We start from the raw sequence: 14,535 nt of genomic DNA, 5'->3' as shown, positions 1-14,535 counted from the left end.
GGCCCTTTTATGACTTATGGACTTCAACTCCCAGAATTCCTCAGCCAGCGTGCCTGACTGAGGAATTCTGGGAGTTGAAGTCCATGAGTCATAAAAGGGCCGAGTTTGACGACCCCTATATAGAACGTGGGAGATGTGACGTCACAAACAGCTGGGAGTACCGTAACCTAGTGGCGACGACGGAAATCCGAGACCGAAACTGTCCTTCCCCATAGGCCTGCGTCCTGGCTGCTTGGGCGCATGCGCAAAGCAGAAGGGATGTCGAACCTAGCCTCCTGTGATCCGGCGGGTCTCCAAGCCCCCACTCAGGCGGAGCAAAAGCCGCCTCCTTCGCTGAAGCCGTGTTGTGCCTGCCCCGAGACGAAGCAGGCGCGCGACGCCTGGTGGGTAACGGGGGTTACGGGAGAAAGGGCACGTGGGCAAACTAGGAACCTCGCTGTGACGTGCGTAGGCGTGGGGCGCCATGGTCAGTTTTGCACTTCGGCAAACGGTATCGAAGTAGCCAAACCTCAGAAGTCAATTTCCCCGGGTGTTTTTAAACGCTTCTTCTAGACTGGTCCAAAGTCGGGAAATGGCTAGTAGAACGTTTGTCCTAGTTATTCCGTGATAGGAGAAAGCGCCCCTCGTTGCTGGAGCAACAGAAATGTGCTGTTTCTCGATTAAGTCATAAAATAGTCTCGCGTCTTGTTCTAAAATGAATGCGTGTATTTCTTCCTGGGTAGAAATGGTGATATCAGATAATAGACGAGCTTAAGATTATTGTTAAATGTTTTAAACTCGGTTTTCAAACATTTAAAAATGAAGCCTTGCCAGTACTAGTACGAACGATTTATTGGAAAAGATTGCCTGGAAAACAAAATCATATTATTATTGAAATTTATTATGGCACTTTATATTTAGATACATACAAAATATGTTGTGGCTTCAGTCATAGATTGTCAGAGCACGCATAGTCTTATTGTGCTGAGGTAACCCAGGAGTAAATACAGTAAACAGTGGTTTGTATTAAATGTGGTTTATATTACACACTATCTACAACTATACACTAGGAACAAAATATATACACGTGATCATTCAGCAAACTCTAATACATAGCAGTTACAGCAGGAAATGGACTGGAGAGAAAGACTCTAGCAAGGCCTTTCCTTTTATACTCAAGCTCTTAAAGGGATACAGACACCTGCTGAGTCATTTCTAACATTGCATCATTCATCTCATGTTATACAAGCTGGTTAGCTTCTAAATCAGATGTCAAACTCGCAATGTCATGTGACATCACGCAACATATCGGACCTTTTTCCCTATTGCCAGCAATGGGGTTGATGCGGTTTTCTGGTGACATGTCTGGCTCGAGGGCCGGCAGTTTGACACCCCTGTTCTAAATCATTACCTTGACATAGACCAGGGTAGGCAACCTTGGCTCTTTTATGACTTGTGGACTTCAACTCCCAGAACTCCTGAGCCAGGAATTCTGGGAGTTGAAGTCTACGAGTTATAAAAGAGCCAAGGTTGCCTACCCCTGACATAGAGCATGAAGTGGCTAATAATTATTGAACTGCCAACTTAGTATTAATACTGTATGGAGCAATTTAACACCCCGTTAGTATTAAAAACTTGCTGAATAATGTGCTTTAAGTCGAATATAACAACCTTCATTCTCGAAAGCTATGCAGAAGACAGTTATTGGGTATGGATATTGCTTTTTGTAAGGGAAACTGGGTTGGTCTTATTTAAATTAGAGGACTGGAGGCTAAAACATATAAGGAACGGTTGCTAGAATTGGGTATGTCTAGTTTAACGAAGAGAAGGACAAGGGGGGACATGTTAGCAGTATTCCAATACCTCAGGGGCTGCCATAAAGAAGAGGGAATTAAGCTATTTTCCAAAGCACCTGAAGGCAGGACAAGAAGCAATGGGTGGAAACTAATCAAGGAGAGAAGCAACCTAGAACTAAGGAGAAACTTCCTGACAGTGAGAACAATTAATCAGTGGAACAGCTTGCCTCCAGAAGCAGTACATGCTCCAACACTGGAAGTTTTTAAGACGAGACTGGACAGCCATTTGTCCGAAATGGTGTAGGGTTTCCTGCCCGAGCAGGGGGTTGGACTAGATGACCTCCAAGGTCCCTTCCAACTTTACTACTACTATTATTATTATTATTATTATTATTATTATTATTATTATTATTATTATTATTAAATACACTGAAGTTATTCTTTAATCCTAAAATTTTCAAGCCTCAGGGGAACTTGTTAATTACACTTTTGAAAATACCTAGCTTAACAGTGTCTCAATTCATTTTACCATATATTTAAAATATATGTGGACAGATTCTCACAATTTCTAATACCTAGTTAAAAAAAGATTTACTAAGACAACTTTTTAGAAATTAAAAAAAACAGTTTAAAAACAAAGCATACTATAGCTCAGGGGTCTTCAAACTTGGCCCTTTTATGACTTGTGGACTTCAACTCCCAGAATTCCTCAGCCAGGCATGCCAGGGCCAAGTTTGAAGATCCCTGCTATAGCTGAACGTGCCTCAAATTTACACTCAATCAAACCTAGCCCTGGGTGCTATGGAAGTCCTGAACTTTGATAGCAGTTCAAGGCTAAATTTCTCCTCTACAAATGTTTGGCCAGTCTTGTGCAATACCACAGTCTCTAGCATGAAGGGCAGAATACCCTGCTTCTGGAAATTTGATGAATCTATATGCTATGTTTTGCTCCCAACCAAACTAGAGGACTAATTAAGGGGTAGAGGATTAATCAAGGGGTTAAGCTAAGGCAGGAAGCTAGCTGTCCAGTCTCTCTTTTCTATATGAACCCAGTTTTTTTAAACCTCTTCCTACAAAACTGTGGAAGTCTCCCAATCTTTACTGAAGCAGTTATATAGTGGTTTTATTTTCCTTTAGCCAGCATAAGGGCTGTATGTTCCTGAACAAAAACTTCTTAATTCCAACAATTGCCAGCTAAAAATTAATGGAATTAAAACATTTGCCTTCTCACTGTCCAACACCTCACTCTCTGGAGAAAGAGGCTTGGTAGATGCAGAATTATCTCTTTAATCTTTTCTAGAAAAAAGAAGGCAGTTACCACCCATTATTTTCAAAGGTGGTTGAGAAACATATGTATATTTGTATATTTACATCTGCATCTACATCTTTATATCTCCATCCATCCATCCATTTATTTTTCACAGTTTTGGTGGTGTTCTAGGAAGAAAATTTCCATTTTAAAACTTTAAACCCTGAAGTTTTAGGAGGAAGTGGTAAAATTAGATATGTTTCCCCTTACTCCTCAGCATCACTAACGTTTGCATTGTTTTGCTTTGGGGATTGTAGTGCACTCACTGGTGCTTCATAAACAATGAGGTCACTTTGGAAAACAATTTGCTAAAGAGTTGTGGGTGGCTGTGAATGGCTTTGGCATTGATTACACTGTTTGCTTCATTTTTCTTCTTCAGAGCTCAAGTCCCGCTCTTTCTTCTGCTGCTTAATACAACTTGCTTCCAAGTCTTAAATTTCTTCATGTTAAATTAATTTTATTCATTTCAAAAATTTAGAACTGTATAATGATTCTGGGTATTGTCTCTTTGTGTATGTGTATATTTGTAAAAATAAAAATCCATATATTGCTAGCGTGGCCCAGGTTAATATTGAACATTATTTTACAGTTGATTCTTGTTATTTGCAAATTCCATACTGCAGATTTATCTACTCACTAAAGTGTATTTGCAAAATCAATTCTTATGATGCTTTTGCAAACATGCCAAGGAGCAAAAATGTGAGTCACCCAACACACACATTCCCAGTTGGTATTCACTAATTCAGTGATTGCAGCAACTTTATAAAATGCAACTACTGCATATAACAATAATTCTTTATAATGAGGTAATCAATTGAGTGTGGCGTGTTCTATTTAAAATGAGGCCTTTGTGAGCAACCATGCCTAAATGTCAGCAATTTTATAAATCAATATAGTTCTGTGGTAGCTATTTTGAGGTGGTCATTGATACCTCCCAAGGAAATATTCCAAACCTCAAACAGATTGACTAGTTTTTCAAGTTTGTTTGTTTCTTTATTCAATTTATAAGCCATTTATCTTACATATGTGACTCTAGACAACTCACAATACGAAAATACACAGTATAAAAAAGAAAACACAAAAGTTGACCATCAGAAAACAACTATCAAGATAGCCAGGAAATGGGCTGTGTCACATGACCAGGGCCCCATAATTGGGCATCCAGTTTTCAGGGCCTTATAAAAGGTTAGTAAAGATATGGCTAATCTAATCTCACAGGGGATATTGTTACAAAGGGCAGGTATCATGGCAGAAAAGGCTGTCCTGGGCTCTGCCAGCCAGTCCTCCATGAGTGGTGGTACCCAGAGCATCCCCCTTCTGCTGAATGGGGTAGAGACAATTGAGGAGAGATGGTCCTATAAGTAACCCATAAATTGGATTTTAAAAGGTCGCTACAGCAAGTGTAACTATCACTTCTATATGTTTTGGTCTAGTGGCCTGCATCAGTATTGAAATAGAAAATTCTGAACCATCTTCAAAATCAAGCCTATATAAATACATTAAGTTAATGAAGCTTGGAAGCAACTTGATACATCAATATCCAAAGTCAAATCTGTCTGGTAAGACAGATTTGTTGCTGGCATACTAATTTAAGATAGTATAATGTACTCTTACTCAAGAATATGTAGATCTACACAGCAGGTAAGCCCATCTTGCATACATTGTTCAGGGAAAGTATAAAAAAACAAATATTGTAATTCATACTATCACCTGTGTTGGTGAATTCTTCAATTCATAGTAATTTAATTTCATTAGGGTTGAATTGTGTTTTATTCAATGTCACAAATAATTTGGTGGAAAATTTAAATACTCTTTCACAAAGTGCAATTAAAAGCAGCTGAAAGGTGAAAAAAGAGCCAAAAAGAAAAGGAACAAGAAGCTCCTCTTCTCTTGCATCTGACTTTCTCTTCAAATTTAACATGGTTCTGCTTTTTTTGTTTGCCAGTGATGATAATGTTGGTAGTGTCCTGCTCTTCCAGGTCTCTCCACATCTTCCAATCTTTGAGTTGGTCTGGTTGGTGTCACCTTTGAATAGTGTCCAGCAACCTTGTTCTTTGGCCTAGTTTCCTTTTGCTGCTAACTTTTCCAAAGATAATTACCTTATCCAACGAATTCCCCCACATGACACAGCTAAAATAAGTGAGATGCAGTTTTGTGATTTTGCCTTCCAGTGACATGTCTGATGTTATATGCTCCATTACTTCCTTATTAATACCTTTGCTATCCAAGAAATATGCAGGAGCCTTCTCCAGCATCATAGCTCAAAAGAGTTGATTTTCTATCTGTCTTGCTTTTTTAAGGTCCAAGCATATGTAGCTACAGGGAACACAATAGAGTGGACTAACCTACATTTGGTTGCCAGACTGATGTCCTTGCTTTTTCATATTCAGCTCATGTTCATCATTATTGTGTGACCCAGTGCAATCGAATATTTTATTTCTGGGCTGCATTCACAGCTTTGAGTGATCTGTGATCCTAGGAGAGTGAATTTTTCCACACATTCTATCTCTTCATCATCAGTTTCTATTTTGAGGTTTCCGTTCGTTGCAGTGGTTATGAGCTTGGTCTTTTTGATGTTTAGAAAGAGAACAAAATTCTCACTTTCTTCTTTGATTTTCTTGATCAGAAGTTCCTGACCCTCTTTGGTTTCTGAGAGGAGAGTTGTATCATCAGCATATTGAAGATTGTTGATATTTCTTCCTCCAATCTTAACTCTGATTTTTGATTCTTCAGGATCTAGCTTCCTCATGATTATTTCAGCATACAGATTGAATAAGAAAGGGGAAAGAATGCAATCTTGTCACCAGTGCTTTTTATTTGCCAGTAAAGCAATTCAAATAAGATCTGACTATATTAAATGACCTGGATAAGGGAAAGAGGAGAACTTGGTAACATAGGAGTATTATACCTAGTCAGAGCTGAAGTCCAAGGCCTTAGTTGAGGCCTTAATTTATGAAATCACTTAAAGGGGAAATGTTGTGTTGCAGCATCATCGAAAAAGGAGAAGAAAACTGTGGCCATCTTATTGAAGCTCACAAGGAGTGCATGAGAGCTTTGGGTTTTAAGATATGAACAAGATGAGTCATATATTGGAATCTTTCATAGGTAGGTAACTAAATTGTTATTTATCAAAACATGACAATAAAAAAATACGGGAAAAATATAATAATTTCCTAGCAATTACCACTGCATTTGTGAGTATAGAAATTTTTGTGAAATGCGAAGATTATTTTTGTAATAATCTATAATATGCCTATTGCATTTTCCTGTTTCCAATTTGTCATTCAAATGTGTTTTGAAAATTTTATTTTAGTTTGAAAAACTGCCTTGTTTTGCTGCAATGAAAGTGAAATAGTATTTCTTCTTCTCTTAATCCAGGGGTTACAAACTCACAACGTCATGTGACATGTGACGTATCGCAACTTTTTTGCCAGTGCCGGCAATGGGGTGGGCGCGGTTTCGCCATGATGCATCCGGCCCGCGGGCAGGCAGTTTGACACTCCTGTCTTAATCATATTTTCTAGCAGTCTTTCCTATTTTCCTTTTTAAACCTAAAACTCTTTAATTTCTTCAGAGATATAAATATCCCAATGTATGGATGAAATAGCTCCTTTTATCTTCTCTATTTCTACTTGGAAATAGGACTTGGCACAATTAAACTGAATGAGCCAAGTATTCTTTCTAAGGTAAAAAGTTTTTTTTGGCAAGTAGTATAATTTTATACTTTAATTATACCCATTCTACTTAATAATGCATGTATGAATTGAAGGTTACTATCAAGCGTACATTGGCTGCATCCTCACAGATTGAATCACTTTTAATGTACACTTTAGGGATATAGACCGAGTTTGAGAATCAATGAACTTTGTCACTTTTTGTCTGCAGGAGATATGTTCCAAAAGTGTTATTTCCTTAAAAGTTATGTATTTCCCAATAACAGAGTATCTTCATTTTGATTTCTATCAACAGCAAAATGAAAAGACCCTTATAACTGATAGTCCTACACATATCTAGTAACATATAATAACCCCACCATAGGATTCACATCCTGCTGCTGATTTGGGAATTTAGAAAATCTGAAAATATATTAATCCTGAAAGAATAAAATAACCAATGTGTAGGGTCATTATATGTGAAGCAGGTCCCCAGTGTTCTGTGGTCTTTGTTCTATTTTAACTCTAACTAATTGATATATATTTATAAATTAACTGTGATTTTTGGCTTGTCAGAGGACTCCTGCTTTCCTTTCTCTGTTGAAGGAACTGCAGGACCAATCTCCTGTGTTATCTTTTTTAATATAAAGACAGGCCTCTATAATAGAATATATATAACTGGAAGGGATCTTGGAGGTCTTCTAGTCCAGCCCCCTTAGTTGTTGCCATCTTTTGCTAAGAAATGTGAAATATATATTTTCTACTATCTGGAAAATAGTTCAGCTTATATATTTTTTGTCTGCTACAAGCATTTGCATACTCCTTCTAAGATCTAAGGCTTGCATAATAGAATTAATTGGAATAATTTTCACACACATAGTCCAGATCATTATCATACATACCTCAGCCATCAACTAAAGTAACAAGGTCATGATAACCAGATACTGCAGGGATCCTCAGTTTACATAGCATATCCTGCCTTAACCCAAACCCTAGAATAGGGAAGCTACAAAGAATAATACTCTTTGCCAGCAAAATGGAATAAACTTTGCAAGTTTTGTTAGAATGGTAATAAAACATATCAAATATTTGACAAAAGCACTACAAGAATGTTTATGTTCCTTTAAAATCTGGGAGGTTTTTTGAAAAGGGAGGTACGCCATTTAACTTAATTGTGTTCAAATCCATCATCATTTTTTCTGTCAACAATAACTGAAGATTCATCCTGAATATGATTTGAGTTTGAATATATACTAATATACATAAGAATCAGACTTTTGTTGATTTCTTTGGGCAATTAGCAAAAATTCTGTGTATAATGAGATAAATATATAATACTGGGGAAGAAAACCATTAAATTACAGCCAATAGTACATAATAACTTACAGTATATGATATGATATACTATGCTATGCCCTGCCCTGCCCTGCCCTGCCCTACCCCACCCTACCCTACCCTACCCTACCCTACCCTACCCCATACCATACACCATACCATAACCATTACCATACCATATCATACCATACCATACCATATTTTCTGTGTGTAATATGTAAGGACTTTTTAAAGAATTACTTAACTAAAGAACTATAAATGAAAAATCTACTGAAAATTAACAGTTATATAGAGCAAAAACGTAACAGGATCATATGCTGCCATTGCAACATTAAAATGGAATAGGCCTGCTTGTTCTGAATTAGTTCTGTGATTGAAATCCAGTATTCTCTCCATTGGTATTCTGCCTTCAACAACAGTTTGCAAAAGTTTTTTTTTAACTTCTGCTCTGATAGCCAAAAGTTCCAAGACAGAGGACTAGAACATTGGAGAGATCCAAATCCAAAGGAAGCTGAATTAAAGTAGTGCTGGTTTTTCCACAAGAATGTAAAATATCTGTCCCAATTGTCTCTAAGTTTATTCAAACTGAATGTATAAACTAGAAGCATTACTTATTACAGTATATGCATAAAAGCATTGCATAAAAATGTTATTTGATTCTGTTTTTAATGTCTGGATATTCCAAATCTATTTTTTTATTGTTAAGTCCTAGATAACTATAATTATTACTAGAGAATTGGTGACCTGTTGGGTTATTCTTTCAGAAATATTTCATTACAAGATTCCTCAAAGCTTTCAACAATGACAGAACTTCTAATGTATTGCCTTCACTGGAAAAGTTGGTATACATTGAGAGATCTTTCTGTCTTGAAAATAGCCCATGTTGAACTGTATAGTACAGTCAAGCATCAGCACAGTAAATATTTTATGACATTTTGTAATGTCATAAACTGTTTTATAGTCAATTTTATGTTTTAAAATGTTTTATAAAAATTGCCATATTTAATTCCATGGGAGTCATGGGTCCTGGATTGGGGATGCATTCTGTAAATTAACCCATTTGCTGTATCTCAAATGGTTCAGAAATTGTTGCCCTATGCTGCACTGTTTCCTCCAATTAAAACTTATGGGATTGAGAGTTTTAGTAGTATATAGATAAATAGTAAACAGTTTCTTATATTTTTTCCCTTTTTCCTTTAGGTGATTTACTGTGGATAATTGGAAACTTTACTTCCACAACTGGTTGAATTGCTTTTTGATGTTTTTTATGAGAAGATGAAGTTTTGGGAAAAAATATTTAAAATAAGTTTTAAAATCACAACAATATATTGCCTTAATCTATAGTTTGGATTTGAGAAATTGTGATACTAAATTATTCTTAGTATTTAAAGTTCTAATTTAAATAGAGCATTGTTTCTTTCCTGTATATAAAATATTATGAGAGTGAGCAATAAAGCAATTTGGTCTGAATACAGGTAATTTTGTTGAAATTAATAAATTTGTCTGCATGGATTGAGTTTTGTTCAGTTTCCTGAAGCCTATAAAGTGGCAGAAGAATTGTTCACATTTTAATTTCAAAGTATGAAGAGTTTGGAAGAAGCCATTTAAGTCATCAAGTCCAGCCTCCTGTTTAGTGCAATAATACAAAATTCTGTTCAGCTTATAGTAGAACAAGCAAAGAAGATTTGACCACCTTCTCCCATCATTAAGAATTGCCTAACACAGTGGTAACACCTATGGCACGGGTGTCAGAGGCGGCACTCAGAGCCGTCTCTGTGAACATGCGTGCCGTCGTCCCAGTTCTAGGCCTTCAGCTGGGTTTTATAAAACCTTTTCACTTTAGGCCTCCGCTGCCATGTGCAAAAAAAAAAAGGTTCAATCAGTCAATTTCAACTTCTTGCAGGAAAAGAAAGATCTTGCAAAGTTGGAATTGATTGATTGAACTTTTTAGTCTCACCCAGTCTGCTGTTACCACTGCAGCCATGCCCACTCAATGGGCCACACCCACCCAATGGGCCACACCCACCGGGCACCCAAAAATGCATAAGTGGACTTTGGGTTGCAGTTTGGGCACTCGGGTCTCTAAAAGGTTCGCCATCACTGGCCTAACATTTTACTGGAATCTCCTTAAGTTAAGAGAGTTATCCCTAGCCTGCAGTCTGGAGTAATATAAAAAGGAGTAATATGAACTTCAGGAGTGTTATATAGGAAAGAGACTGCCATAAGAAAGACACACTCCCTAGCTTTCATTAGATAGCAATATTTAGGACCCACCCTCTCTGACCTAGTAGACCAGTAGATGTTCTTAGGGGAAAGTATAGGTGTCATATAAACCAGGGGTCCCCAGGCAGCAGCCTACTACTGGGCTGCAACCTGTTCAAAACTGGGCTGCACAAGCAGCAGGCAAGCACGCGCGTGAAGCTCCAATCGCGCGAGCGGTAGGCCTTTGCACTTGCACGTAAAGCTCCACTTGCACAAATGGAGGGTGCTTGATCGGAGCACGAAGTTCCACTTGCGCACTCTCCGGTCATGTGAGTGAAGCTTCCCATGCGAGCTCAAGAGCCCTCTGCTTAAGGGTCTTCCACTCATGAGTGGAGCTTCACACATAAACATGATGTCAGAACCCATTTCTCTATTGGATTGGTTCTGTTTCTTTCCCATTTCTCTATTGGGGTTGGTTCTGTTCCTTTTGGGTTCTTTCTGTGGGTTCTGTCATTCTCCTGGGGCAGGGGTTTGGCTCCAGGAAATGCATCATTTTTCCTTTTGCTTAGTCACAATGTATCTGCTCTGCCTTTCCTATCTGCTTGCTCTTTGAACTGTTTCCCCTTGATGTCAACCTGGGGTGAGAAAGTAATGTACCTCCGGCCATCTGGCTTATCTTGTGCTGCAGAAGAGAAAGGTGCAAAGACCCAACAACATCTTCACAGGCATGGGAACGGACTCTGTTATCAGCTGTGTTCCCACAGCAGATCTAACACCTAGGGATTGGCTCATTTGAACTGACCGGATGAACTATTGGGGTGGGGTTTGCTTGATGCTCCTTTAACCTATTGATCTGAGTGGGAAACCCTCAGATCCTGCCTTCTTTGCCTGCTGTCAACTTCTCCTAGTAAAAGTTCCTTTGGAATGGAAATGTTCCAAGAGTCCTGCTTTCTTGGGATGAGGTTTTAAAGTGGGCCCTTACACGTGAGTGCCTTCCACTTGTGCATGAATGGAGTTGTGAACAAGTGTGTGTGCCTGCCACTCACATATCCTCCCCCCCCCAGGCCAGCCCACCAAGATGGGAATGCTGATACAGACTTTTAAAGGTGATAAGCAGCACCTTGATTAGCATCTGGAAAGAAACTGCAAGCCAGTGCAGCTTGTACAACAGGTGCTACATTGGCTACCTTACTGTGTGTGCTGCTGCATTCTGGATCAGTTCTAGATAATCTTCCAAGGGCAGCTTCACGTAGAGTGCATTGCAATAACCCAAATGCGTTCTCATCCAGGCTGGCAGCAGCTCTTACTTTCTTTCATACTTCTTTAAGGCAAGCAGTTAAGAGACTATAATGCTAATATATACCCTAATCGAGTATCTTACACTGTATGTTCAAGTCACGTTAATTTCATTTATAAACCTCTGATTTTTGTCTGGAACTTAATGTTTTTATCAGCTACCTGGACATGCTCATTGAGATAGCTCCTGTTGCATCGTTCTGGATGCCTTCACCAGTGTGACAGGGGAAATAGGATAGCCAGCATATATTTTTGTGCATACATGCAAAATTGTACTATGACAATATTACTCATTATTCTTTCTGGACAGTACTTCTCAGAATTGAGAGTGACTACAGTTAGCCTAAAGTCCCCCAGCCGCTTTTCATGCCTAAAACAGGAGTTGTGGTCTCATTTCTAATCCAGTATCTTTAAGCCCCACAAAAAATTGTACTCTAACTAAAACTAGCTTGCATTAAAATATTCCCCTATACATCTCAGTATCTTTCTATATATGGAAATCATTCTTGCTTTCTTCAGGTTCATATACTGATTTGTACACCACAGCTGTTATGACTACCATTCCGATGCTTGTCAGCCTGCCCACACTTAGGAATTTTGACCACATGCTGGCCGGGGCTCTTTAACTCCTCCACCATCTCTGCCCTTTTGACCATTGTGCAACTGGCATTCCTTGGTGGTGGTGGCAGCACTGGTGCTGACCAAGTGCCCAGGGTTCTCTGCAGTCTCAGCCAGCTGCCTCAGCCTCCAGGCTTCTATTTCAGACCAGTTCCACCATCAAGGAGTGCTGTCTCAAGCCCCATGCCACAACCTGCCACCACAGCACCATAGTGCAAAGCCTCAGCTGCGCCTTACACCCTGTGCTTGGTTCATCTCGCCAGCCCTGCTGTCTTGCACTCTGCTCTCCCTGCACTCCATTTGCCATGACTATCTAGCCTCCCTGCTGCTCAATGCTCCATTTGCCACCTGGTGCTGCTGACCTGTGCTCTCCTCACCCTCCAGAGGTAATGGGGTGTAAGGCAACCCCCAGACAGGAAGAAGGAAAGGAGATAGGTGGGCGATGGAAATTCTAGTCCCAAATTCCATTATTTTCTGAGGACTATCTTGGTAACATTTTGGCTCTGGAAATCTCTTATGAACCTTTTGCATAAAAATGGGGGAAAAAAACCCTTGTGATTTATAATTTTCATGATTAGGCTAAATTATAGACAAAAAGTATTATGATATAACTTTTAGACAGGTTAAATATGTGAAGAACACTGGAAGCTACTTCTTTCCTAATTTCAATGTTTTGCTTGCTTTCTCTTTTTCTTTATTTTAAAATATTTTGCATTAGTTTTTAATCCTTTTAAAACATTTTTAATAAAAATCATAAAAATACCTCAAACTATTTATTTTCATTGTTTAACTTTCTTGTTCTCCTCTGTCCAATAATAAGCCTAAAGTAAAAGCCTGTAAACTCATTCCAGTTTCTCATGTTCTGAAGAGAGCATGTGATTTATAAATTTATATTTTCATTCTTGTTATTTTCGCTCATACTGCCAAGCAATTTGAAAATATTAGCATAATATGTATGTGGATATATTTGATAAAACACATGCTAGTGATCTTTCAGTGGGATTGATAAGGAGGATGTACTACTAACGGTAGGACGAACATGGAAAATTCAATGGATTTAAAATCCTCCCAAGTGTTGATGAATTTTGATTTAATCATGCCACCCAGTAAACGCAGTGGGAACAACATCACTCTTTTTAGATTTTTTTCCAACATAGTTTGCAATTTCCTTTAAATCACAGTTTAAAAAATTGGTAAGTAAAAGTTTGCATAAATGGAATAGCTGAAAAATATTAATAAGAATAAAAGTCACTTCATCTCACTGCATTGGAAAAAGAATACACTGGTGCCATCCCAAAGCAATTATAAAAACGTTCTGATAATTAAACAACAATGACAAAACTGAAACTTTCCGCTGAGTACAGAATAGATTTGACAAAAATTATCTGGTTTAGGAATTGGGAGAATTGTTCCTTTTGTATTATGTCAGAGTGCTTCAACTCCAGTTACTAATATGCTTGTTTGGATCAGTCAATCCCTTTAGAATTAGACAAGAATGCACACTGGAGAGTGAAGAAACAAAGAATGCACTATGCAAGATGTAGCACACTCACAAGCTGTCCCTATTTCTGGACCCATGTTGCCAGGAATAGATTCAAAGTATTCCACAAAACAAGGGAGCCAGCAATCCTAGAAAGTACTATAAAGACTATATTTTCTTTCTATAACTGATATTTTCCCAAATGGAAGACAACTCTGAATATAAGCTATACCAATTCAAATGTAAAATTGGACACTAAACTTCTTACCTGCTTCATTTAATATATTCTCAGTTAATTGAAGACAACCTTCTCATTTTAATTATAAATTACTTGGGGTGGGAGAAACCAGCTTCAATTTCAGAAAAGGAATCGTCCTTGCCTATTCTGATTTTCTGCTGATATTCTCTTAAGTATCCCAGCTATCTGCATCTTCTGTATTATTATATAAAACTCCCTTTTTATGATCCTACAATCTCTTAATTTGGGGTAGAGTCAGAATGGCTGAATGAAGCTGAGTGTTTACTGGTTGGATGCCCTTCCTGACGTCACAGAGTTCGCAGTAGATATTTTTTCTTTGCGCTCTAGGAGAGAAATATCTGCCACTACTTAGGATTGAACTCTCAACCTTCTGAGTGGACACCACACCACTCTTTCTGTATGATTATATATCATATTATGAAGATATTTATTCAAATCCTTTTTAGTCTCTTAATTTATTGCTTTAGTTGTAATAATGAACTCTTCCTCATCCTCCTCCATGTAAAAATACTCTGGTGATAAAGGATATCAGAACAAACAGAACTCTGCGCAGTATTCACAAACAATGCTCTGTAATCTAGTTCTCAGAGTTATGTTAAGTGGCAAAT

At 38.2% G+C, this 14,535-nt stretch overlaps 2 protein-coding genes across 2 annotated transcripts in view; one reads left to right on the top strand and one right to left on the bottom strand.

Moving 5' to 3' along the window:
- The window catches only part of CFAP91 (cilia and flagella associated protein 91), a 48,908-nt gene extending 48,732 nt beyond the window's left edge, over nt 1–176 (bottom strand). The window contains exon 1 of the mRNA XM_039366611.1: nt 162–176. The gene's annotated coding sequence lies outside the window, so the exon portion shown is untranslated. The remainder of the gene's footprint in view (nt 1–161) is intronic.
- LOC120318669 (cytochrome c oxidase copper chaperone) lies at nt 173–9,551 on the top strand. Its single transcript, XM_039366618.1, has 3 exons — nt 173–383; nt 6,072–6,189; nt 9,273–9,551. The coding sequence occupies exons 1-2, from the start codon at nt 241–243 to the stop codon at nt 6,154–6,156; spliced, it is 228 nt and encodes a 75-aa protein (XP_039222552.1). The 5' UTR covers nt 173–240; the 3' UTR covers nt 6,157–6,189; nt 9,273–9,551.
- Nucleotides 9,552–14,535: the final 4,984 nt, after the last annotated feature.

The sequence above is a fragment of the Crotalus tigris genome, unplaced genomic scaffold (assembly GCF_016545835.1).
Source record: "Crotalus tigris isolate CLP2741 ecotype Arizona unplaced genomic scaffold, ASM1654583v1 scf7180000020347.5012614909:4044961, whole genome shotgun sequence".
NCBI lineage: Eukaryota > Metazoa > Chordata > Lepidosauria > Squamata > Viperidae > Crotalus > Crotalus tigris.
The sequence above is the reverse complement of the archived record's forward strand: the minus strand, read 5'-3'. Positions and strand labels throughout refer to the sequence as shown.